Source organism: Magnusiomyces paraingens (assembly GCF_902498895.1).
Source record: "Magnusiomyces paraingens strain CBS 517.90 genome assembly, contig: contig4, whole genome shotgun sequence".
Lineage (NCBI taxonomy): Eukaryota > Fungi > Ascomycota > Dipodascomycetes > Dipodascales > Dipodascaceae > Magnusiomyces > Magnusiomyces paraingens.
Genome location: NW_022474070.1, coordinates 16,615 through 41,712, shown reverse-complemented (window position 1 = coordinate 41,712; position 25,098 = coordinate 16,615). Strand labels below are relative to the sequence as shown.

Sequence of the window (25,098 nt, the reverse complement as noted above, 5' to 3'; positions counted from 1 at the left end):
CTGTCAACAGAACCTTCCTTCAAATTTGAAGTCAAATTTTGAGTATCATTTAAAGCACTTTTTTCTTTATGTTTTAACGCAATCAAGCCTAATTCATCTTGATCATCAGCTTCGATACCGCAATTTAAAGCTGCAGATTCATGTGAAGTAAATTCTAAGGAATGAGATATGCGACAGTGATTTATGAACCCTTGAGGACTGAAAAAGTTTTCTCTATGACACTTGGGGCAAACAAGACTATTAAAATAGGTTAATAATTTATTGCAGCCTATGTATATTTCAAGATTTATTCATACCGAACAAGAACACCATCATTTCGTCTAGTGATGCACTGAAGCTTGGAAGGGGAAGATATTTTTTGTTTCGCATCAGATATATTTAATAAATGAGACTTGGAATCGATTGCTTCTAATTCACACTCATCTTTATTGCTTTTACTCCTAGTAAGTGGTGGCTGATAATTAGCCACACAGCTTGTAGAATTATGTTCTGACGATTTACATGCTATCTCTGTAGATTTACTCGAAATAGATTGACTTAAAAATTTGGCATAAATATTTGTAAAATGTGTTGGTTCATTTGGTATTGAAATGTTAGAGGAGCCAAAAAGGCTTTTTCTCATTTGAATCATTAAGATATGAATTTTAGCAATTTCATCATCTATCGTGTTTAACTCATGGTGTTTAAGTAAAATTTCAAGATCAAATTGATGTCTTATAAGCTCGCTTAGTTCTTTATGGGCATTTTCAGTTATTGTATGATTAGCATAACTCATCTCATCGGAAGAAGATGGAAATATCTCAGCTTTCAAAGAAATTTCGGACATCAATAAATGAATAAAAGATGATAATTTCTAGAACTAAGTTAGTTTAGTATATTGTTCAGGATTAATCATTACTTTGATATTGTAATAGTGTAAATTTTTAAAAAAATTTTTAAAGCCGCATTCTGAAAAGTTTTTTTAAGTAAATTTCAGAATAATATTAGTAAATTTCGGTATAGCACCTAAAGGATATCCATATTCAAAGCACTCAAATAAAAAAAATTAATGTTAAAGAAAATAAAATCATAAATCGTTTGACATCCATGGATATTGAAGAAATAACACCTATCGTTAAGATAAGAAAAGGAGACTCCGCTTCTAAGCGATCAAATTACATTTTATCTTTGTTTCTTAATAATGAATCTAACGATTTTAAAGTAACAATAACGAATCAAGAACAATCTTTTCAGAAACTTTTTTCAATTGTCGAATTAACAAAATCAAAACTAAAGGAAAAAGATCTCAAAATCTATCAATATAATAGGCTTGAATATTTATATTGTTCTTGTGACAATCTGTGTAAGCATAAAATACGTCAAAAACGAAAATTTTCAGAGATTGGCCAGGAAAACACTATAATTCCCAGCGTTAATGATAATAGTGAAGTTGAAATTTCAGCAACGAATAATGATATTTATCCTAATGTCACTGTTGTCTTGTCTATTAAACTAAGAACTGAGCTGACAGCGGAAAATGGTTGGAGTTGTCAATAGCCATAATTAATCATTAAACTGGCTCTCCAATTAAACTACTTCTCATATATTGGTTGATTTTTCCATAATTGTGTATATATATTTATCTGTTTTCCTAATAATGGATTCTTTAATTACCGTAAATATCATATATTATTATTAATGAGAGGAATATATATTATATGCACATTCCCATGAAATCATTTTAAGTTGTTTATTATAAGTTTGACTAGGCGACTGCTATTTTGTGAAATTTAATAACGGAGACGCCTACTCTTATATTTTTTAGGTTAAAATAAAACTGTAATAACAAACATCATTGACAGTAACCCAACTCAACGATCAACCCATAAAACAATACTAAATTTGTCATGTCGTCTAGTCAGTCAACAATAATTATACCATCATCTAAGATTCCTCAAACCGGAAAAAGTACACTTAGGCAACAACCTTCGGGAGCTTCTGGTTCATTTTCAAATACACTCACGAAATCAATATATGAGAAAAACTTAAACCGTCGAGCCCCTGATTTATCTTTAAGCTCATTTTCTTTTCTATTTAGTGAAGCCATTCAATATTTGCAAAAGCAGTCTAGTGGAATTCAAGACTTGGAAAAAAAGTAAGAACATGATAATTTATCGGTATCAATATATTAACAATCGGATTTAGGCTTAATGAATTGGGATATCGAATTGGATTACGAACTCTTGAGCTTCTCACATTACGAGATGGAAAATCAGCTAAGCGAGAAACTAAAGTTCTCGGTGTTTTACAGTTTATTAATACAACGATGTGGAGAGCATTATTTGGAAAGCAAGCTGATGGCCTTGAGAAGTCAAGGGATTCAGAATACGAGTGTAAGATTCATTTTTAAGTTTTTTTTTCTTTTTTTTCACTAATTTTTGCTATTTTTTTCTGTTATATTTAGACATGATTATTGACAATTGTCCGTTGGTTTCGCAATTCATTTCAGTTCCTAAAGAAAAATCTCAACTAAGTTGTGCTGCATTTACAGCCGGTATCATTGAAGCTGTTCTTGACGGATATGTATTTACTGCAAAAGTGACTGCTCATACAGTTCCGACAGAAGAATTCCCATTACGAACGGTTTTTTTGATAAAGTTTAAGCCAGATGTGATTAATCGCGAAAATTCTTATAAATTACGTTAATTGTTTTAAGACTGTTAATTTTTATTAATTGGCATCAGATGTAATATTAAAATGGTTTTATTTTTTATATGTTATTACTGCCGGCATTCATTGTGATATTTTAATAGCCGATGTATCTGCAATAAGTGCCGTTGCTAATAAATCTTCATCATCATCATAAATTTCGTCTGGAATAAAAACATCTAAATTTTTTCTAAAAATTTGTCGTTAATAATTTAACACATTTTAATAAATTGACAACTTACTTCATATAATAAGCATCCTCTCCATCTCCATAATATTTGCTGACAATTTCCTTAACATCAAATTGCAAAGAATCTTTGTAAAGATGTATAGCAGCTTGGTTTGATTGTCGAACATGTAAAAAGACATGCTTGGCTCCAAAGGTTTCTGCAAGAGCTCTTACTATTTGAAATTATAAACAGTCAGTTTGTTTAACAGTCTGGAAATTCAATAACATACATGATTGTCTCATAAGTTTTTCAGCAATTCCAAGTTTTCGGTAGTTTCTCATTACTGATAATGAAGTGATGTGACCATTCAACGATGCTTCAGAACCTTGGGTAGTATCGTCATCCATTTTTGCTAAAGAATACCCAACAATTCGCTCTGATCCATTATATGTTTTGGTGGTAGCCACATATGAAGCTTGAGGCCATGATTCACAGTGGTAAAGATAGTATTTAAAATGATAGTTTTCAGGCAAATTATGAAGGTTTGCATTTTGCATACCCATCAAATCGTCAATCGTTGCTTTTCTAATAATGATCATTTTTCCAATATTGTATTTTGAATCAAGTGTTTTGTAATAATTCTTGTCCAAAAGAATCCATACTTACCTTGAAAATAATAATCTACTTTTGATTATGTTACGTAATTAGTATTATTTTATTATAATAATACTAACATAATGATATTATTACAGCTTTTTAAATTGTAAACTTGAACAAGTTAAAAAAAAATTGGTTATAACTATAATTATAATTATGTAATGAATGTGTTGTAATACAATTTTAACAATATATGATTCAGAAATCTTAATGAAAGGGTTGTTTTTATCACATCATCATACCATTTCCACATATAAACTAATACAAAACTAAAAATATAACAGGTTATACATAGTAATTTTTTTCAGAGTCATTTATTTCATAATTAGAGAGTATTTTGACCTGAAATTCTAAGGTTGCCGTTGTAATTATCCTGATAGATGCGAAATTCTGAGGACCCAAAATCATCATCTCTCAACTCATCGGGATCCACCTGAACTTGAACATCATGCCTAATTGCAATCTCTCACGAGCTATAAAAAGACATTGAAACCTTTTGTTTTCATTAGATGCTTAGGAATTTTTATAGCCTGCTATTATATAACCGTAGAATATTGTACCATGCGCTTTGTAGACACATTTCAAATTATCCGACGGGTTCCGAAAGTCTCTTTTTCATTTAAGAAGTCATCAATAGAACAATTTTAAAGTCTTTCAGGCTACTGGAGAAATTGAGGTTCTTTGAGGTTCTTTAAATCTGGGTAAGAGAAACTTAAACTTTTGCAAGTTGTAGAGATGGTTCAAAGGATGCTACACATAAAAAAAAACAAATTCGTTTTTGTGCCCTCTAATGCCCGTGGCACTAAAAAATTAAATGTAAAAGAGAACCCCAGTCTTGCAGAAATGATTTCAGGATAGAGAAAGTTGATTTCGGGTGTAATGCAAGACTATTGCTGATATGCAAAAATGTGGTATACTATCGTGGCAGGACTTTTTCCCATTCCTTTAACAGTATTGATTCGTTCATCGACACTGCGACCAGCGATATTTCAGTAGTTAGAAAGTTGTTTACACAGTAGTTATTTTACCTCAACGGTGTGGAGGTAATTATTTTTATGATGTAATGCCTCCAGTACCTTCGGCATATCATACTAAGATACTTACCTATATTTGGTATATAATTTCATGTATGATGAGCTACATAAATATTAGAACTGTGCAAACAGAGAACTGCTTCGTCAATTCTTGACAATAATACATTTAAACGTTAATCATTAACAATTATTAATAATTAATAAAGCAACAATTATGAATTCTTTTTTCTTGAACCTCCACGACTTATTGGTCCTCGTTTTTTCTGAGATTCATATAGTGAGTGTCCAAATCTTTCTTTAGCCTTTGCATTTTCCCATCCAAGAACACGACCTTGAGCCAAATCTTGTTTGTAACTCGTAATAGTAGATTCTTTTTCTTTTTTTAAAGTATCCAATTTTTTGATTAATCGGAGTTTTTGATCTTGTATTCGGTCTTTTAAATTTTTTTGTTTCAATGGAGAAGATTGAACTGGATCTTCTGCATGTGAATTAAAATCATCATGATTATCAGTACTGCTATCATCATCATCTGACAAAATAGTGGCTCTTCGTGAACTTCCACGTGTTGAACGCCGTTTTCCAGGAGATGGGCTCGATGAACTTGCATGTGAAGATGTTGCTGTAGCGCCTAATCGAGATGATTTTCTACTTGAACGAGTCAAAGAATCGGTTGTTGTAGTAGAAGGTTTAGATTCTAAAAATGACTCAGCAATATTATCAAGTTGTTTTTCATTGATATTATCTTGTTCGATAACTTCAAGCAATGACCTGACCATCGAAATTTTGGTATCAAGTTCTTTTATATCATCATCGTCTTCTAAAACGTTTTTCAGCTCTGCTTCTTGTTCAATTGTATCATTAGTTAAATCCTCTTTTCTTGCTCGCATAGAGTCGGTGATCTCAGGTTTCAAATTTACTATTTCCTTTGCCAATTTAGACTCTCTTATTCCATAAGGATTAAGCCATTTAATCAACGATTGAACATCATCTGGATCATCATAATAGCCCCATATCATATGATTTTCAAGAATTAAATCTCGTTCTTCAATAGATTTCCGTTCTGCAATGAAAAGATCATGATCAGATGTTCCGTTTTTATCTATGAGAATCCTAGATTCTGTTGCAATTTTCCGGGAACTAATTACCAAGTCATTTTCATATGTTATAAACTGGCCTGTTGGATCCAAAGACACTCTAGGAATTTTTGAACCAGGTTCAATCTTAAGATATCCTTGTAGTTCTTCATCGGTTGGTCCCTGAACCCAAATTCTACCCATTAAATATCCGAGATCAGAATCGCTTTCTTCTTCTTCTTCAGATTTTTCTTTATCCACATTCGGAGTGGCGGCTGCTGTTTTTTCGGAAGGATCTGAACGACCGTATTTTTTAGGTTTGGGTTTTTTCTCTTCTGGTTTTTTTGCTTCTTTTTTAAAATCATCTTCAGACGAGCGTCGAATGCCATTACCTTCAAGCCACCAATATCTATTGTGATAACGATCCTTCCCTAACATTTTAGCCCTTTGAGTATCTAATTTCACTAGCTCAAGTTCAACTTCCCTATTGGCATCAAGAAGTTCTTCAATTTTTAAAAGAGTTGCCTCCCCTTGTTGAAATAGTTTGCGAAATTCATGATTTTCTTTAGCTAATGCCATTTCAGCGTCATTTTTGCGTTTCTTTCTTTGTCTTGTCACGGAAGAAGCAGGACGCTTTCCACCCACAGAAAAAAGTTGATACTTAAGCTCGTCATCGGATTCTTCGTCACTGTTTTCTGTGATGGGAGTTCCCATTCCTCCTATAACATTACTTCCATTGGTGTGTGAAGTTTTAGGAAATCCATTAGGAAAATAAGGTTTCTTTTTTTCCTCCAGCATTTTAAGGGTCTCCAGTAAGGCTTTATACTCTCTAAGATTTTCAAGACGTTCTCGTCGAATCCGTGTACTTTCTTCCAAGCACTGGTCAATAAAGTTTCGCACAAGATTAGAACCATGTAAAACTTCACATAATATCTGTAATGCCTTAAGTCTTAATTCGACGGAAAGTTCCATAAAGCAATTCAGAGCCGATTGAAGAGTTACAGGCTTATCCAATGGTGCCATGTTATCTAAAATTGTTTGTATAGATTCTTTCCATTCAGGAACATAAAGAACGCTATGCAAAAGTCCAATTAATATAACCTGCCAACCACCATCCTTAAACATTCTCCTTCTCAATCTTTCCTCCCATTTAGTTGATTTAAATTTAGAATAAAATTCGGCTCTATTTGTTTCCGTTTCAATAGATATTTTTTTTTGTTCAGCGTTACTGAATTCCTCATTGGACGAATTTGACTTATTGTTTTTACTAGAATTATCAAGTAATATAGCCTCACTTTTGTCATTAAGACCATTTACATTATCCAGGTTAGTTGTTTCAGAATTATCTTCATCTTCACCATTATACCCATCTTCACTTTCGTTTTCTTCGTCAGAGCTTAAATCATCATCTTCAGAGTCTAAAGTAGGTTCTTCTGGAGGATCGGGGAATTGTATAAGTAACTCTGTCGAATCAGTCCCTACAATTGTGCATAAAAGAGAGCAAAAAATTTCATTAAGTAAGGGACATTCTGTTGCAGGATCATCATAATGAAGAACATCTAAATAATCGTCAAAAGTAAATGTGTCGAGAACTAAAGGATCACTATACATGTTAAGAAAAAGCCACGTTTCAAGCGCTAGATTGACTAAAGATGGTGGTTCAAGTCTAGTTTCCTGCTTAAGCGATGGCCTTAATGTAGCACGAAAGCTGTCGAATGGTATATTAAGATCTTCCTGTGTTAAAATACGTTCATTTTTTGATGAAAAAGAAGAGATTGTAGATAATCCAGGTGCTGGTGATCCTTCAACTGTAGGGGTAGCTGAACCTGATGTAATAGTAGATTGAATATCACCTTTAATGGGAGTAGAAATTTGATCAACCTCCAGCTTACTATCAAGATTAGGAAGAATTGGCTGAAACCCTTTTGGAGGGGACTCATTACTGGAATCAATTAATGTTAAATCTGTATTTGGAGTTTGAATAGATTCGAAACCAAGAGCTGAAAGTTTTTGTTGTTTTATTTCTTTTTGTTTCGGCTTTCCTTTTTGAACTTCCATCATTTCTAGCTTTTGTTGTTTAGCTTCTTGTTTTAATCTTTTAGCTTCTATTGCAAGTTCTTGTTTTATTCGTTTTTTCTCTTGACGTGCTTTTTCACGCTGTTCTTGTCGTTGTTGTTTAAGATCCTCAGGAGAAGGCTGGCCTTTATGTCGTTGTAAATGAACAGGTATTGTTTGATCAATACGATGCATTTTGGCATATTCATCTTTAACAAGCCATGGAGCTCCAGCCCAAGATTCACGGTGTACAGAATATTTGATGAATGTTTTAAGAATAACTTTCGTAAAATACTTTCGATCTCGAGTTAACTCAGACTCATCAACTATTGCCTCTTGATCAGGGGAAGATAGTAGTTCTACACGACATTTACAAGTAGCTGGCTGAAATTCACCACTTGATAAACGACGAGCACTGAACTTGGCTTTTTCTCGAATAGTTACTTTTACGCGCTGATCATTTAAATTAGCTATGGCTATTTCGCCTGGATAAAAGTCATGTTTGAAAATATTATAAATATCATCAACCAAAGTATCCAGCCGCGAAGTTGTAGAAAATTGGATTTTTCGAAGAATTGGTTCCTTTAATGGAGCGGGAAATCTATCAATAACTTTTTGTGACTGGACAGCCTTAATCCAAAAAAAAAAAAAAAAAAAAGTTAACTCAAGAAATTACATAGATGATACTAAATTTGTATAGTTATCTTACCTCGCTTTTTAAAGCCTGAAAAAATGTTAAACATGAACGACCAGTAAGCTCACAAATGAATTTTTTTTGGTTATAAAAATCCATACGTTTGAGATATTCCTCGTACGTCTCAAAAAACTCTCTTGTTTCTGGTATATACCACACATCACTATTTAACGAAGGGACATGCCGCGGTTGAAGAGGTTCAACCGTTTTCCTTTTGTAAAAAACCATAAAGATGATTATTTATAATAAAATAATTATGTGAATATTTTTAAATATTCTGAATTTTTCATAAGATATGATTGATAATGATAATGAAGAAATATATGTTTTTGTTTTTGCTGGCAAAATTCAAAGAAGCTTTAATTTTTCTCTTTTACAAATATGTTTTGTGCGGCTCAAATTGTTTTAGGGTTAGGTTAAAAAATTTTAGTTCGATTTTTTTTTTTTTTTTTCATGATCCTTTAAATCTACTTTGATTTGAATTTTTTAATTGACACACAAGAGTGACTTGACTTGGTTTTGAAAATCATGGATGTTCAACAACAGTCCAATAAGCCCCATCGGGCGCCGAGGTCTGATAATACAGCGAAAAAGAAACTTCATTTAAATGGCAATAATGCTAAAGCCTTTGCTTTTAACGCCCCTGGAAAACTCCAGCGTCAAGCAATGAGATCTTCTGATGTATGTGTTTTTCTTCTTGTATTTTATATTTTAATTATAAGATTTATCTAACTACTGTATTACTCTAAATTAGATTAAAGAAAAGAAGTTCCATGTACCCATGGTAGATAGAACCCCAGAAGAGCCTCCTCCAGTTATTGTTGCTGTGGTCGGTCCTCCTGGGACTGGAAAATCAACATTGATTCGAAGTTTAGTTCGTCGTTATACAAAACACACATTAACGGATATCAAGGGTCCCATCACGGTTGTTTCTGGCAAAAGACGGCGCTTAACTTTCATTGAATGTTCAAACGACTTAAACTCTATGATCGATATTGCCAAAATTGCAGATTTGATTTTGCTTCTTATTGATGGAAATTTTGGTTTTGAAATGGAGACGATGGAATTTCTTAACATTCTTTCTCCTCATGGTTTCCCACGTATTCTTGGAGTCACAACTCACCTTGATTTATTTAAAAAGGTTAGCACCATGCGCAATTCAAAAAAGCAACTAAAGCATAGATTTTGGACTGAAGTATACCAAGGTGCAAAATTATTTTATTTATCAGGCGTTATTAATGGTAGATACCCTGATAGAGAAATTCTTAATCTTGCTAGATTTATTTCGGTAATGAAGTTTCGTCCTTTGAAATGGAGAAATGAGCATGCTTATATGCTTTCTGATCGTGTCTCTGATCTTACACATCCATCTTTAATTGAGAAGAATCCAAAAGTTGATCGCAAGGTTGCTCTTTACGGGTACCTTCATGGGTCACCGTTGAATTATTCTAATGCCAGAGTTCATATTCCTGGGGTCGGTGATCTAACTGTTTCAGAAGCTGAAAGGCTTCCTGATCCATGTCCTACCCCGTACGCCATTAAAATGGAAGATGAAAAGGTGGTTTCAGGTAGCACCACAAAACCAAAAGGTAGAAGACGTTTAGATGACAAACTTAAGACGATTTATGCACCCATGAGCGACGTGGGTGGCGTTTTGATTGATAAAGATGCCGTTTACATTGATATTGGTTCTAAATCTTTCATTCCCGGAGAGGAATTGGGAGTAGGAGAAAAGTTGGTAACAAGTTTGCAATCAACTGGCGCAACTTTAGGTGAGATGCCTATAAAATCTGGTATCCAGTTGTTTTCGCAGAGTCAAACATTACATGCTGTTGAAGATGCGTTATTAGATGATAATGAAGATGATGAAATTGAGGAAGAGGTTTTGTCCAGAGGCAGAACATCACTTAGAAATGCTAATGCAGTCGAAGAAAGCGATATGGATTCCTCGGAAAAAAATTTTGATGATGATGAAAGTGATGAAGATGAAAATGGCTATTCACAGAAAGATATTCAACGTAAAAGAAAACAAACTGATTCTTTGGATACCGATGATTATTCAGATTCGAATGAGAATAGGGGGGAAGAATTTGTGTTTGCAGATACAGATTCGGAAATAGGTGAAGATGACGCTGATTTTGGCGCTTATGATTCTGGGTTTGATGATGGCGAAGTTGCAGCATTGCGATGGAAAGAACTTCAAGAAGCTAATTCAAACTCTACAAAATCATATAGAAAATGGGATATATCTAAACTCATTTACATGAACAATATTTCCCCCAAAGATGTTATCAATAGGTGGAAAGGGGTTCATCAGGATGATGGTGATGAAGATGAAGATGACGAAATAATTGAAGACGATGATGAATTTTTTCAAAAGAAAACATTAAATGACGATCTTGATTCGATGGATTGTGGTCAGGCAGAATATGACGATATTGCGGCCTTAGTCGAAAAATGGAAAACTGAAGAAGCAATCGATAGTATCTCTGATCGTTTTTATAAGTCTACATTTAATGTCTCAGAGCCTGCAGCTAATGTTTCTACGGAAGATGATGACGAGGTGTTTGGAGATTTTGAAGATTTAGAAGCCCAAGACGATGATAGTAAACAAACTATTGAAAGCAATAACGATTCCATCTCTGATAAAGCTGAAGGTGATCAAAAGACGGTAGATGAAGTTAGAGCAGAAAATATGGCTAAAAAAGCCAAGCAACGTTTAGAAATTGAAGGCTTATCAGAAGATGTTGATAGAGAGTTTGGTGTTGAAGATCCCGAAGGTGAAGATGAACATGAAACTTGGCATGATTTCCAAAAGGCGAAAATTGCTAAACAAATTGAAATCAACAATGCTGAACTTGAACAATTGGATGTTGCTACCAGAGATCGGATCGAAGGCTATCGTGCCGGTACATACATGCGTCTTGTGTTTGAGAATGTTCCATTTGAATTCATTGAAAATTTTGACCCTCGATATCCTATCCTTGTTGGGTCGTTGCTTACAAATGAGGATAGATTTGGATTTTCTCAAGTTCGAATTAAGCGGCATAGATGGCACAAAAGAGTACTCAAATCTAATGATCCACTTATAATATCCTTAGGTTGGAGACGCTTTCAAACCATTCCAATCTATACTACCTCTGATTCTAGAACTAGAAATCGAATGCTCAAATATACCCCTGAGCACATGCATTGTACCGCTACTTTTTACGGGCCTTTAGTGTCCCCAAATACAGGATTCTGTGCTGTTCAGAATGTTTCTGAGGATAAAAAAGTAGGAAACTTTAGAATTTGCGCCACTGGTACTATTGTGGAAGTGGATCAAAAAGTTGAAATTGTGAAGAAGCTCAAATTGGTTGGATACCCATACAAAATCTACAAAAACACTGCATTCATTCGAGGAATGTTTAGTTCTGCATTAGAAGTTGCAAAGTTTGAAGGTGCTTCCATAAAAACTGTATCAGGTATTCGTGGACAAATCAAGAGGTCTCTAGCTAACCCTGACGGTGCCTTTCGCGCCACATTTGAAGACAAGATTGTTATGTCAGACATTGTATTTTTAAGAGCTTGGCACCAGGTCCTCCCCCGAAAGTTTTATAACCCAGTCACGTCTCTTCTTTTGAAAGATAAGGAAAATTGGAATGGTATGCGACTTACAGGAGTTGTGAGAGCGGAGAAAGGAATTCCTACACCTTTGTTGGAGAATTCAAAATACAACAAGGTTGAACGATTGACTCCTCAATTTAAAAAACTTCATGTCCCAAAGACGCTTATAAATAACCTTCCTTTTACTGAGCTCCCTAAAACAACAAAATCCCGAGGAAAGGAAACATATCTTCAGAAGCGTGCTGTGGTGTTAGGAGGAGAGGAGAAGAAGGCCCGTGATTTCATGGAAAAAGTCTTTGCTCTCCAAAAGGACAAACGTGATAAAAGAGATGCTAAAAATAAAGAGAAGTTGGCAGAGAAAGAAAAGAAAAAGACTGCTATTGAAGAGAAGAAAAAAGAAAAGGCAAGAGAAAGGAAAAAAGATTATTTTCAGACAACTGCTTTGAAAAGAAGCCATAGTGGTAATGCTGGAAGATCTGTTAAAAAACAACGTCAATAGAAAACCCCTTATATTTTATTTAGTTATAATTAAAATTAAAATGAAAATTAAAATTAAAATTTAAATTTAAATTAAAAGCTAGTCCATTTATATGATTTAAACATACTGACTAAGCCATTTGATTCCATCACCATATCCCTGACGCATTACAACCGAACACATATAAATCTCTACAGGACGAACACCAGTATCAAGCTTGACTTTACCCTTACCAGTTGTTTGATACAACCCAAGAGCGATTCTAATTTCCTCCTCAGATGCTGCTGCGGGATCATCGATTTTATTTCCAAGAATCAAAAAGGGAACTCCGTTCAATTCAGGAATAGTAAAAAGAGCATCTAGCTCAGCCTTGCTTTCGGGGAAACGTTCCCTGTCTGCAGCATCCACTAGAAAAACAATTCCATTGACATCCGGAAAATAATCTTTCCATAATCTTCTGGCTTGGGTATGACCACCTAAATCAAAAGTTGTGAATTTGACGTTGCCAATAGATAACTCTTCAGACGTTGGGTGAAGAGTGGGTTGAAGAGTTGCAAGTCTGTCATTCTAAAGAAATTAGAAATTTTAAAAATATAGAAGGGGATTTTTTCATACTTTTAACATATGTAAAAGAGTAGTCTTTCCGGCATTATCAAGACCCAGAAAGAGTAATTTGGCATTTTTGTTGTACAAGCCCAAAGAGGACAAAACGTTAAAAACTAAAGAAGAAAAAAATTTGTTAAAAAAGGATGTAAAAAAATCTTGATTAATATCATAATAGCTTACTCCAGTCAAAAAACCAAACCATTTTCTTATAGGTGATATTTATTGGGGGGTCAAAATAAAAATAGGGTCCGTTTGTGTTATGATAAAAGGGGAAAAGAATAAGATGTTGAAAAAAGATTAAGATTTCATTACCGTGGCACGTTAAATGCTATGTTACACTTGTATTACACTTTCATAATACGTTTAACTAATTAGTAAGTATAATGTGCCTTATTAAAATTTACTGTTAAAAATATGCCTACTTGCTTCCATGATTTTCACTATTGGGATTAACAACTTCCTTGAAATTTTGGTTATTTTAATTATAATTAATTATAATTAATTATTAATAAGTAATTGGCTTTATATTTCTTACTCATAGATTTTATTTAATCTGAAAATATTGAAATTAAAATATTTTGCAGTTTGAATCAGCTTTATTTAAAAATCAACTTTGAAACTATGCGGTTAAGATAGACATATGTGCTCAGATATTCAGAAATATTTTTAAATTATTACATTGAATGTTAATTATTCGTAATAGAAACCAATATTCATTGACTACTATTGAACCAAAAATATTACAGAAAGAAATTTTCGCTCGTCAAAATTTTCCTTTAAAAAAATTTGAAAATTCAAGTATATTTTAAATTAATAAATATATATATGCTTTAGTAGATTCTGAAGGGAGGGCCCATGGTAGACTTGATAACCAAAGAGCCAACATTCTGCCAGTGCTTCTTAAGAAGAGAAACAAGAAAGTTGGCAGAAATCATAATGTGGGTAACAATCTGATCTTCCTCCATATCAACATTACCAACAGCAACAGCCAAACAAAGAACCTTCTTCAGCTGGAACTTAATGGTAGAACGAACTTCACGAACCTTGGTGACAAGGTCCTCGTTGTGAGAAACAGGAGTGGGGAACTTACCAGCCTTGGAAAGCTGGGGACCAAGAAGACGAGGAACCTGCTTAATAAGAACTTCAGAAGCAATAAAAGCATTGTACTTCTTGGCAAGCTTCTTAATAAGCTTCTTGTTCTTGTTAAGTTTCTTGAGATCATCAACAGACATAGCATCAATGCCAGCAGCCTTAGCACGATCAACATCAATGGCATCACCAAAAATGCAGATGGTCATGTTGGGACGAGGAACCTCAGGAAGCTTGATGGTACCAGAGAAACGCTTATCTCTCTGAGGATCATAGTTCTTGAGACCAACTTGGAGCTCAATAGTCTCAAGGAAGTTTCTCTTCTTCTTCTCAGAAGCCTCGAGGAGTTCCTTGACTCTCTCACGAACGTCTTTAGAAGTGATCTTAGACATGGCTGGATATTTGCTGTCTGAACAAAAGGACTTTTGCGATAAATATTATCTCCCAAAACTTGGTGTAATCCTTGGTGAAGTCAAAGATAGAAAAAAAAATTAATTTTTTTGTAAAGTTTGAAATTTTTTTTAGCATCCAACTGGAACAATTTTTAATTTCTGATGTTAGGGTTAAGGATTTAGAAATAACAGTCACACTTATTAATAACTGACTAATGGTATTATTAATGAAATACCCATATGGTCACTATCAGTTATTACAACTCTATTAATTTTAATTATTAAGATTTTTATGAAATTAATTAAAATAAATACTAGTATTTAAATTTATTCGTTATGGCTTAAGTTTTATGTTTTCCAATAATCAAAATGGTTCATTTTAGCTTAGGGTAACTATTTTTACTATGTGTGTTAAGAATTAATTTTTTTTCAAAATTTTTTTGTAGTGCTAAGTGTTCTCCCTTTTATTTTCAAATGAATTAAGAGATTCTATGAAATAATTTAATTTTAATTTTAATTTGATATAAAAACAATTAATTGATTTCTGAAGTTTCAGCAATTAGGATCGAAGCTAAGCTCATAATTATAACTTAAAAGTTATGGGGTTAATGGAATCTTATGATAATTATCTTATAAAATTATAAGTGTAAAATGATGATGAGACATGTTACATTTATTCAAATCATTACATTTGGTTAAGTAAGCTGGATGTGTTATTTTCACATTAATTTAAACGTTGAGCTCAAATAAATTTAATAAACGTTTTGCATCCTGATTTCATTGAAAAAAATACCAAATATGCCATTTTTCTCTTCGATTTCACAACCTTCAATGAGCAGTATTAGTATTTTAAAAATATCAAACTTATATAGACCTTTTTTTTTTACTCGATTTAGATTTAATGACATCCATCGAAATTATTCATCCAAAAGTACATCCTCAAAACGATGGCTTGTTAGACAACGCAATGATCGATATAGTGCTGAAGCTAAAGTCCAAGGATTGATGTCACGAGCAGCTTTCAAGTTAATTGAATTAAATGAAAAACACAATCTTTTTAAACCGGGTATGACAGTTGTAGACTTAGGTTTTGCGCCGGGTTCTTGGTCTCAAGTCGCTATACAAGCAACGCGCCCCAATGGTAGGGTAGTAGGTGTAGACATTTTACCTTGTCGGCCCCCAAGAGGAATGTCATCTATTCAAGGCAATTTTTTAAGTAAAGCAGTTCAGGATGAACTCAAGATAATGCTTTCGGACCCCAAATCGGGTCGACCTATTTTAGGGAAACACGCTTTCTTAGACGAACAAAAAAACAAAGAAAGTGTCGATGAAATTCCAGAAAATGACTCATATGTCAACTTAGAAAGAGCTATTACGACAGATCATAACAATAACACGAAAATAAAAGATCTCGGTTCGAGTGTACAGAATCACCATTTTTCTGTAGATATTGTGTTAAGTGACATGTGCGAAATTTGGCCCCAGACATCTGGATTTTGGTTACGGACTATTAACGACCCATATATTAGGATGATGAACACCTCCGGAAATTCGCTTCGCGACCACGCATATTCTATAGTGAGTTAATTCTGTTGTCAATACTTCATGAACTATATTAATAAGGATTCAGGATTTGTGTGATGCGGCTCTTATGTTCGCGCTCGATACACTAAAGCAAAACGGTAAATTCGTTTGCAAGTTTTATACAGGGGCTGAAGATCGATTTTTAGAGAATAGGCTTAAGCGTGCATTTAAATCTGTTAAAAGAGAAAAACCAAATGCTACTCGATCAGAATCACGAGAAATGTACTTTGTCGCTACTGGAAGAAATATACAGGTCACTAGACAATCCGTTTTTGGTTTAAGCAAGGGTGAAAAATGATTATTTACTAAATAAAATATTATATAATGATATCAGTTTAAAAATGAAAATTATTCTTCAGATATAACCTGTTGAGATACTGAGTTCTCTTCGGTGACATTTGAAGATTCTGGTTCTGTGACAGCCTCATTAATATCAATCAAATCACCTTCATTTGATCCGTTACCCAATGATTGTACTTGGCTGGTAGGGAACTTATCAGGACTGTCCTCAGGCGAAATGATAACAGCGGCAGTCTTTTGCTTTCCGGATGCTACAAGTTGCTTTTTCCAAAGATCAACAGACTTACTGATATCACCACCATAGCTCAGTGCTAACAAAGCAGCCTCGGGACTTCTATTTGTCTTATTCAGAAGTTTAACACACTTATCTATGTCCTGGACATACCATAATGCATTAAAAGCCACATTATATTTACCAAGATCTGTTGCTTGCATAGCAACGTCTTTGAGAGCCACGTTATTTCCGGTGCTAGTATAAATCAAAAGTAACGATTCTAAATCATTGGCTTGCTTAAAGCATTCTTCAGCTAATGTAACATTCCACGACTTCAAGGCAGCATCTCCAAGTAACTTCCATTTATGAGAGTTATTAACATCTGCAGCAATTTTTTGAGCAATTTTCAAATTACCCAACGTAATGGCCAAATCAAACCGCTGCTCAGGATCCTCAGAAACTTCAAGAGCAATTTCAGGATATCCCTGAGCTTCCAGGAATCTGGCTACTTTTGTCTTTTCAGTTTCAGGAATATCTTCCAAAACTTCGCTGGCTAGATCCATATCTCCTCTTAAAATCAAAGTTTGGTATTCGAGTACTTTAAGAGAAAAATGATAAGAAGTGACATTGACATCCTTATCAGCCAAATAAACGGCATTATCTCGGGGAATATAGCCAAGTAAGTACATTTGTTTATCGAAATGACTAATGGTGTATGCCTCCCCACCAACCAGGTAATTAAGTTTATTAGAGGTCGTAGTATAAAGAAAACAATCTCCGACCCATTTTCCTGTTCTAACAGATTCTGAAATATCATAGATAAGATCAAAAGAATCTTCGGCTCCAGAATCGTCTTCATAAGTCCCATTGTTAAGTGATTCAAGGAATAAATCACGATCATACTTCAACACATAGAATGTATCTTCCGAAGTGATAGCAACGAGATCTCCAGCTTCAGACCAAAATACTTGTTGAGCATCGACGTCAACTCTTCTAACCAATCTGCCGGTCTCCCAATCATAAAATGAGACGAAATCATCACTTTTACATCCAATCAATGACCCCCCAAAAAGCTTCGTGGGTTTAAAAGGAACATTCAAAGCATCAGACCGTTCTTTAAAGTTCTTAAAAAGTTGAACTTGGTTATTAGAATTGCGAACCGCATATTCATTATTATCTTGAGCCCAAACAAAATCAACAGCCGAACCAAAGGATTTGTTACGCCATGCTAAGGCTGTATAAATGATATATTCACCATCGCCAGTCACAGCAACAAAACGTCCGTTGGGGGAATGAATAAGTTGTGTTGGAAAAACTTCGACAGATCCTAAGTCTTTTTGTGCAAGGGTTAACAAATCTCCATCTTTCAATTCTTCTGAGTGTTTTACAACACTACTGAATACCTCCGAATGCTTCGACCATACGATTTTTCCAGTGGGATCCATAGAAATAGTAGGTTCATCTTTACCCATTTGTAAAACGACAACACCACCATCAAAACCCAAACCAACGTAATTTGAACCTTTTCGGCAAGTCACACACCAAGCCCTGCTTAAACCATAATTTAAGGTTTGCTCTAACTTAAAGGTATTCGAATTCCAAATTGATACTGAACGATCCTCGGAGCCCGAAATAATAATTGGGAGCTCAGGATGGAAAATGGCAAAAGAAACATTGCTAGTATGCCCTTCTAAAGTTGCAACGTTACTTTTCATTTGATAATCCCATACACGTATAGTCTTATCATCTGAAGAAGTTATTAAGTATGGCTTATCTGGGTGTGGGTAATATTCGACAAAGTTGACACCGCGCGTTTCATGAGCCAAAAATGTGAGATTAGGCGTCGAAGATCCTAGGGACCAAATCTTCACAGTGCCATCAAGACAAGCCGATGCAAATGTGTTAGGATCTTTAGGATTAAATGCAACATACATAACATAATGAGTATGGCTCTCAAAAGTGCGCAAAAGTTTCCAATTCATTTCCCAATTCCACATCTTTATAGTCATATCATCGCCAGCAGATAAAATAATTGGCTGAGTAGGATGAATCGCAATGGTTCGAATGTAATCGGGGTGTGCTTCAAATTGAAAAACCTTTTCAGAGGTATTGTAATTAAAAACACGAATTTGATAATCATCTGATCCTACGACTATCCAATTCTTACGAGCAATGAAGCGACCAGCACGAACTGGAAGATCACTAACTTCAATTGTTTTAATAACGGCCTATTATAATTAATAACTGCCATTTAAAGTCTTAGAAATAACAAAACATACCTGAGTTTCATATGAATAAATCTGGACTCGACCTAAAGAGTATTAGATAAAGCTAAACAGGAAAATTACTGGTAAATACTAACCACTAAACAATGTAGTAAGAATCTGTGTTAAGTTAGAATACAGAAAAAGCAAGAAATAATTACTAAAAAACATACCCATGGTTCTGTTGGATGAAAATCAATCCCCTTTACACGATCTGACCGTACTTGAAGAGTTTTCTAAAACAATATAAAATGTCAGTAAATAAATTAAACAGTTTCGACTGGAGTGACGTACCTTTATGTCAAACTTCATCTTAGTTTTTTAAAATTCCTATAATGATGAATATCTCGTTATTGAGATATTTGAAATAAAAAGTTACTAGTAGGGTTGATATCAAGAATTAAGATATTATGTTAAGAAAGGAGAGTTATTAGCAGATATATATGGAACTCTGCGATTAGAAAAATGTGGACACTTCAGCACATTTAAAGTTATGACATTGCAATTGCCAGCAAATCAAAAAAAATTACAACATAACAAACTGTTGTAACAATTATTTGTTACATATGGCTGAACTTGATCATGAAAATTAAAAAAAAAAATTTTACTGAAAATTTCCTGTTTCATCCTACACATTGTATTTACAACAATTGAAGTGATAATATAGTTTATGAATTGAAAATGGATCAACTTAATGCTCGGGAACAACAGGAATTTCAACAACTTGTTGAGAGAAAACAGATGAAGGATTTCATGAGAGTATGTGTATTGTTATGCTCTGTATAAAGACATATGTTTTTAAATTAACATTAACAACTGTAGCTTTATTCGTCTCTTGTCCAACGATGCTTCAGCGACTGTGTGAATGACTTCACATCTAACACACTTTCTTTTAAAGAGGAAACCTGTATCAACAGATGCTCTGAAAAGTTTTTGAAGCATAGTGAGCGCGTTGGTCAAAGATTTCAAGAACAAAAGTAAGTTTTTCCACCCCCTTTACCATTTTAAAATTTTAACAGCTTTATAGTGCCCTTTTAATGCAAAAGCAGCAAGGACGTTAACGATCAAATAGTTTTATTGTATATAATGAATTTATCACTTATTTTTACGTTTATTGGACTCTTCAATTATTGCCTCATCCTCATCAATTATTGCAATGGGTGATTCACTACTGGCTCGGTTACTATCAGATGTGGTAGACTGATTTACCGTTGCAGCATCAGTTCTTTCCGCACCTCTAAATAATGCAAGAAGGGTGTCTGTATCATGCTGCATTTCTCTTGTCCATAATGAAATGTCACTATCCCAGCCATTATACATAACCGCATTGGCAAACATTTTTTGTAATTCGCGCTCTAATTCCGCAGTGTTTTGAATCCTACCGTCTTTAACCATAGCTTTAATTGTACGCAGATTAACTGGTTCGTAAATCATTTCATAATAGTTTGGCGCATCATTAGGATTAACAGGATTTATAAAAAATGACGCTGATTTATTTGATGAAATGTTTGAAATCAAAGGGTTTGCTAAAGTTAAAAACCGCTTATTTGGGGTGTTTCCTGTAGAAAAATTGCGATCTGATGGAGACCGAGTTCTTTTTCTTTTCTTATTAAGTATTGGATGTTTGCTTATCCCATCTTGACGATGGGATGAAGATCTTGTTCGAGATGAAGGTGCAAGAGTAGAATCGCTACTGATAGTTTCCCGATTATCATCACCACCTTCACCTTCACCTTCACCTTCATCGTCGTCATCGTCATCATCATCGTCATCGTCATCGTCATCATCATCGTCATCGTCATCGTCATCATCACCTTCATCATCCCCATCACCTTCACCGTCACTATTTTGTAAAACAGGGCTTTTCTGTTTATCAAGCTCTTTTGCTTGGAAATATTTATTTGTTTCTTCCTGCTTCAATTTATTAATCCTTTGTGATTCCTGCTTCTCGTCCGTTTTTACATTAATACTTAGGTCAGAAGAGATTTCACCCAAAATGATTTCAGAATTGTTGATTGGTGATGATTTACTAAAAATTTGTCCTTCACTACTATTGTTAGCAACATTTGACTCAATACTATCTTTGCTTTCTAGCAAGTTCAGTTCCAATGCAACGTCATTTTTCAGATCATTTTGAGGTTTTGTCTCCTGTTTGTCTCTTTTTTCTGAATTATCTTCGTGGGGTTCTCCTATAATATCTCTCAGAGGCTTGCCTTTCTTTTCATTACATGTTTTCTGAACATCATTTGTGTCAAGAATATCAGAAGCATGACATAGCTTAGACCTAGTTGAATCTCCATTTTCAGACTGACCATTTTTTATTTTGTAGATCGCTTTATCTTTAAGAAACCCTTCATCTTTCTTTGGTAACAATTGGTCTTTTCCTGGAAATATTGCGCTATTTTCATTTAGCTTCAACGGTTCTTTAGGGGTACTTGGATGTATAGGTGATACTGCAGGAGGTTCTGGGCTTTCAGGTATGCTGCATTCCAGATTATTTGAATTATCAGACTTCAAATGACTTTTAATAGATATTTTATTCTTGATGTTATTTTTTGAATCATTTTCTAAAATTTCAGAATCTTTAGTCACTCCCGGCAAACGTTTTTTATACGAATCAATGTTTTCTTCTTTAGAATTTTCTTTTGATGCCTCTTCTATTTTAATATTATCTAAAGGCCGAGTTTCGTTACCAGAAATAAAAGAATCTGTTGATGACGTTTTAACAGGTTTTAACAATGCTGTAGAATTGGTAACTATTTTTTTGACATCAGGGATTGTTAAAGAGGATTGTGGTAAGATCTGAGCGTGTGTTACATCTAAATCGTTATCTTTAACTTTGTTAATATCATGGCTTTTTGTCTCTATTGCAACCATCGTGAGAGTTTCGTTTTTTATCTTTAAGCTATCTTTGTTTTCGTCATTTCCAATATCAGACAAATCAGATTTTTCAGACAATTTCCTAAAAGCTTCAGCGTTTATTTGCTTGTTAAGTGTAGATTTTGTGGATTCGACAAAATCATTTTTCTTTGAAACAAAAGTTGATGATTTTTCAGTAAGTTGAATCAATGAGGAAGAAATATTACTTGGTTGAACACTAGAAGATGTTTCAACATCTGATACGACCGGAACTGAAGCAATTGTGGGTTTAGCTGATCCAATTAATTTATTGGAATCAGGAGTTAATGAAGAAATTTCATTATCTTGTGAAAAAATTGTCTTTGGTATTTTGGATAGATCTGTTGAGCCTAATGCAGTACTAGATACCGAAGCTTGTAGATTTTTACTTTGTGACTGGGAACGTTGGGTTAGATGTTGTTGAGGTTGAACTATTTTTTGAACATTGGTGTTCTGTTGCAAGTTAATCTTTTGCTTCTGAATGGAATGTTGCGGTTGTTGCGGCAGTTGTGGTGGCTGAAGTTGCGGTGTCTGAGGTTGTTGTGGTGTCTGAGGTTGTTGTGGTGTCTGAGGTTGTTGTGGTGTCTGAGGTTGTTGTGGTGTCTGAGGTTGTTGTGGTGTCTGAGGTTGTTGTGGTGTCTGAGGTTGTTGTGGTGTCTGAGGTTGTTGTGGTGTCTGAGGTTGTTGTGGTGTCTGAGGTTGTTGTGGTGTCTGAGGTTGTTGTGGTGTCTGAGGTTGTTGGAGTTGTTGGAGTTGTTGGAGTTGTTGGAGTTGTTGGAGTTGTTGGAGTTGTTGGAGTTGTTGGAGTTGTTGGAGTTGTTGGAGTTGTTGGAGTTGTTGGAGTTGTTGGAGTTGTTGGAGTTGTTGGAGTTGTTGCGGTTGTTGCGGTTGTTGCGGTTGTTGCGGTTGTTGCGGTTGTTGCGGTTGTTGCGGTTGTTGCGGCTGTTGTGGTGTCTGAGGTTGTTGCGGTTGTTGAGATTTTAGCGATTTTAGCGATTTTTGCGGTTGTTGGAGTTGTTGGAGTTGTTGTGGTTGTAGTGGTTGTAGTGGTTGTTGTGGCTGTTGCTGCTGTTGCTGCTGAGGTTGTTGGAGTTGTTGGAGTTGTTGCGATTGTTGCGATTGTTGCGATTGTTGCGATTGTTGCGATTGTTGCGATTGTTGCGATTGTTGCGATTGTTGGAGTTGTTGCGGTTGTTGGAGTTGTTGCGGTTGTTGGAGTTGTTGCGGTTGTTGGAGTTGTTGCGGTTGTTGGAGTTGTTGCGGCTGTTGCTGCTGAGGTTGTTGTGGTTGTTGCAATTGTTGGAGTTGTTGCGATTGTTGGAGTTGTTGCGGTTGTTGCGGCTGTTGTGGTGTCTGAGGTTGTTGCGGTTGCGGTTGCGATTGTTGTGGTTTTATTTGTCGTACCTGCAGTTGTTGATGCAGTTGCGGATTATGTAGCTGCTTCTGTTGATTCTGCAGTTGCAGTTGCAGTTGCAGTTGCAGTTTCTGTTTCTGTTGCTGTTGCTGTTGCTGTTGCTGTTGCTGTTGCTGTTGCTGTTGCTGTTGCTGTTGCTGTTGCTGTTGCTGTTGCTGTTGCTGTTGCTGTTGCTGTTGCTGTTGCTGTTGCTGTTGCTGTTGCTGTTGCTGTTGCTGTTGCTGTTGCTGTTGCTGTTGCTGTTGCTGTTGCTGTTGCTGTTGCTGTTGCTGTTGCTGTTGCTGTTGCTGTTGCTGTTGCTGTTGCTGTTGCTGTTGCTGTTGCTGTTGCTGTTGCTGTTGCTGTTGCTGTTGCTGTTGCTGTTGCTGTTGCTGTTGCTGTTGCTGTCTTTGTTGTTGTTTTTGTTGCAATTCTAACTGCCTTTGAAGATTGAGCTGTTGTCTCTGAAGTGCTAACGCCTTTTCTCTTTCCTGTTCTTTGAGAATTTCAGGATCAAGAGTACCCCTTTCTATTTGATCTATCTCTTTAATTTTTGTACTGAACTGATGCTCATCATGTTTAATCTGTGTAACTATATCTTTTTTATAAGATTCATAAAGCTTAGCTAGTAGTGCCTGAATTATAGCTCCTGTTGGACGAGTTGGGTTTTGAGGGAATAAGGCATTATACAAAGATTTACAAGCACCAGGGCTTAAATTAAATTCAGAATTTAAAGGGTGGTCCTTCAGATCTTGGGAAAGCTTTAAGAAAAATTCAGGTGATGCTGGTAATGGTGATGATTTTCTGTGTTCACTGCTATGTGGTTCCTTTGCTTGTTGTTGAGCTTCAGCCTCTGCATCTACAAGTTGTTTATATATCACTTGAGCAAAAAGTAAGTTTAACAAAGCAGTGGACATTTGTCAAAATAAGAGTGGTAAATTATTGCTTTAATTGTTCGAGAAAATTGTGAATATTAAAGATAGTTAGTTGAAAATTTCTATTAGAAGTAGATTTTAATTTATCTAAAAAAATTAGTTTCGGTTTTGCTTATGTTTCCCTCTGGTAGAGCTCTTCGTGACTTTCTGTAACAATAATATTTGTTGTCACTTAATTAAGTAACAGTCTAATTAAATTAGGCTTAGCTAACTTGGCATAATGAACAAAACAGGTGGACAAGTCAAAATAAATATGCTGAAGATAATTATTTAAGCTTATAAGTTGAAGCATATAAAATAATAAAAATTTGAACGATAACATATCCATATTTCTACCTTACAGTACTAATTTTAAATAGTTTTTTCAAACGAAAAACCTGGTAATTTTTTCCTGGGTTAACCCAATGGTATGCTAACATGCCCATTGCCAAGTTATCATATACTTTTTTTTCAAAAGAAAAAATTATAGCATTACCCCAAATTTTGCAAACATCATCAGGTCTAATATTGATAGAAGTTCAAGGAACTATTCATATTGGACACCGCACCTTAGTTTCTTCTGAAGGGTTTGGATTAAACAACCTAAATGAAAATAAACGTCAGTCAGAGCTTATTCAATTTCTTGGGAAATTTAATTTCTCAGAGCTAGAGAATAATAAACTTTCTCTAACAATTGATGAGCATCAATCTCTTCATGGTAAAGTTGTCAAATTGAAAAAACCATTAGCAATATTAAAAATAGACCATTTAATTGATCAACAAAAAAATTGTACTCGTTGTGATCACGAACCGATCAATATTCCACTGCTTGATCTTATTGAATTTAAAATTGTATTTACTTCACGTCCTGAACCTATTGTTTACATTACATAATCGTTGTTTACTTTTTTTCAAAACAGAAATTTTTTATATAACAATAAATAGTGTAAATACAGTATCAAATTAAAAAGAAAATACATTAATCTATA

The 25,098-nt window shown here is 34.6% G+C and overlaps 10 protein-coding genes across 10 annotated transcripts; 4 read left to right on the top strand and 6 right to left on the bottom strand.

Annotated features, from left to right (window-relative positions):
• Positions 1-1,886: 1,886 nt before the first annotated feature.
• SAPINGB_P004800 (uncharacterized protein) lies at positions 1,887-2,685 on the top strand (the record flags this gene model as incomplete). The annotated part of the gene is made up of 3 exons (XM_031999515.1): positions 1,887-2,134; positions 2,185-2,372; positions 2,444-2,685. The coding sequence occupies 3 exons, from the start codon at positions 1,887-1,889 to the stop codon at positions 2,683-2,685; spliced, it is 678 nt and encodes a 225-aa protein (XP_031855406.1).
• Positions 2,686-2,772: 87 nt separating this feature from the next.
• SAPINGB_P004799 (uncharacterized protein) lies at positions 2,773-3,457 on the bottom strand (the record flags this gene model as incomplete). Its single annotated transcript, XM_031999514.1, has 3 exons — positions 2,773-2,878; positions 2,931-3,090; positions 3,148-3,457. 3 exons carry the CDS (start codon positions 3,455-3,457, stop codon positions 2,773-2,775), a joined length of 576 nt encoding a protein of 191 aa, XP_031855405.1.
• Positions 3,458-4,761: 1,304 nt separating this feature from the next.
• SAPINGB_P004798 (uncharacterized protein) lies at positions 4,762-8,599 on the bottom strand (the record flags this gene model as incomplete). Its single annotated transcript, XM_031999513.1, has 2 exons — positions 4,762-8,307; positions 8,387-8,599. The coding sequence occupies 2 exons, from the start codon at positions 8,597-8,599 to the stop codon at positions 4,762-4,764; spliced, it is 3,759 nt and encodes a 1,252-aa protein (XP_031855404.1).
• Positions 8,600-8,899: 300 nt separating this feature from the next.
• Positions 8,900-12,476, top strand: SAPINGB_P004797 (uncharacterized protein; the record flags this gene model as incomplete). Its single annotated transcript, XM_031999512.1, has 2 exons — positions 8,900-9,052; positions 9,126-12,476. The coding sequence occupies 2 exons, from the start codon at positions 8,900-8,902 to the stop codon at positions 12,474-12,476; spliced, it is 3,504 nt and encodes a 1,167-aa protein (XP_031855403.1).
• Positions 12,477-12,572: 96 nt separating this feature from the next.
• On the bottom strand, positions 12,573-13,263 carry SAPINGB_P004796 (uncharacterized protein; the record flags this gene model as incomplete). The annotated part of the gene is made up of 3 exons (XM_031999511.1): positions 12,573-13,022; positions 13,071-13,174; positions 13,242-13,263. 3 exons carry the CDS (start codon positions 13,261-13,263, stop codon positions 12,573-12,575), a joined length of 576 nt encoding a protein of 191 aa, XP_031855402.1.
• A 628-nt stretch (positions 13,264-13,891) lies between these two features.
• On the bottom strand, positions 13,892-14,542 carry SAPINGB_P004795 (60S ribosomal protein uL1; the record flags this gene model as incomplete). The annotated part of the gene is made up of 1 exon (XM_031999510.1): positions 13,892-14,542. The coding sequence occupies one exon, from the start codon at positions 14,540-14,542 to the stop codon at positions 13,892-13,894; it is 651 nt and encodes a 216-aa protein (XP_031855401.1).
• A 1,068-nt stretch (positions 14,543-15,610) lies between these two features.
• Positions 15,611-16,424, top strand: SAPINGB_P004794 (uncharacterized protein; the record flags this gene model as incomplete). Its single annotated transcript, XM_031999509.1, has 2 exons — positions 15,611-16,120; positions 16,173-16,424. 2 exons carry the CDS (start codon positions 15,611-15,613, stop codon positions 16,422-16,424), a joined length of 762 nt encoding a protein of 253 aa, XP_031855400.1.
• A 50-nt stretch (positions 16,425-16,474) lies between these two features.
• On the bottom strand, positions 16,475-19,216 carry SAPINGB_P004793 (uncharacterized protein; the record flags this gene model as incomplete). Its single annotated transcript, XM_031999508.1, has 5 exons — positions 16,475-18,868; positions 18,920-18,951; positions 19,003-19,024; positions 19,078-19,140; positions 19,199-19,216. The coding sequence occupies 5 exons, from the start codon at positions 19,214-19,216 to the stop codon at positions 16,475-16,477; spliced, it is 2,529 nt and encodes an 842-aa protein (XP_031855399.1).
• Positions 19,217-19,585: 369 nt separating this feature from the next.
• Positions 19,586-19,965, top strand: SAPINGB_P004792 (uncharacterized protein; the record flags this gene model as incomplete). The annotated part of the gene is made up of 3 exons (XM_031999507.1): positions 19,586-19,663; positions 19,727-19,881; positions 19,932-19,965. The coding sequence occupies 3 exons, from the start codon at positions 19,586-19,588 to the stop codon at positions 19,963-19,965; spliced, it is 267 nt and encodes an 88-aa protein (XP_031855398.1).
• A 34-nt stretch (positions 19,966-19,999) lies between these two features.
• On the bottom strand, positions 20,000-24,112 carry SAPINGB_P004791 (uncharacterized protein; the record flags this gene model as incomplete). Its single annotated transcript, XM_031999506.1, has 1 exon — positions 20,000-24,112. The coding sequence occupies one exon, from the start codon at positions 24,110-24,112 to the stop codon at positions 20,000-20,002; it is 4,113 nt and encodes a 1,370-aa protein (XP_031855397.1).
• Positions 24,113-25,098: the final 986 nt, after the last annotated feature.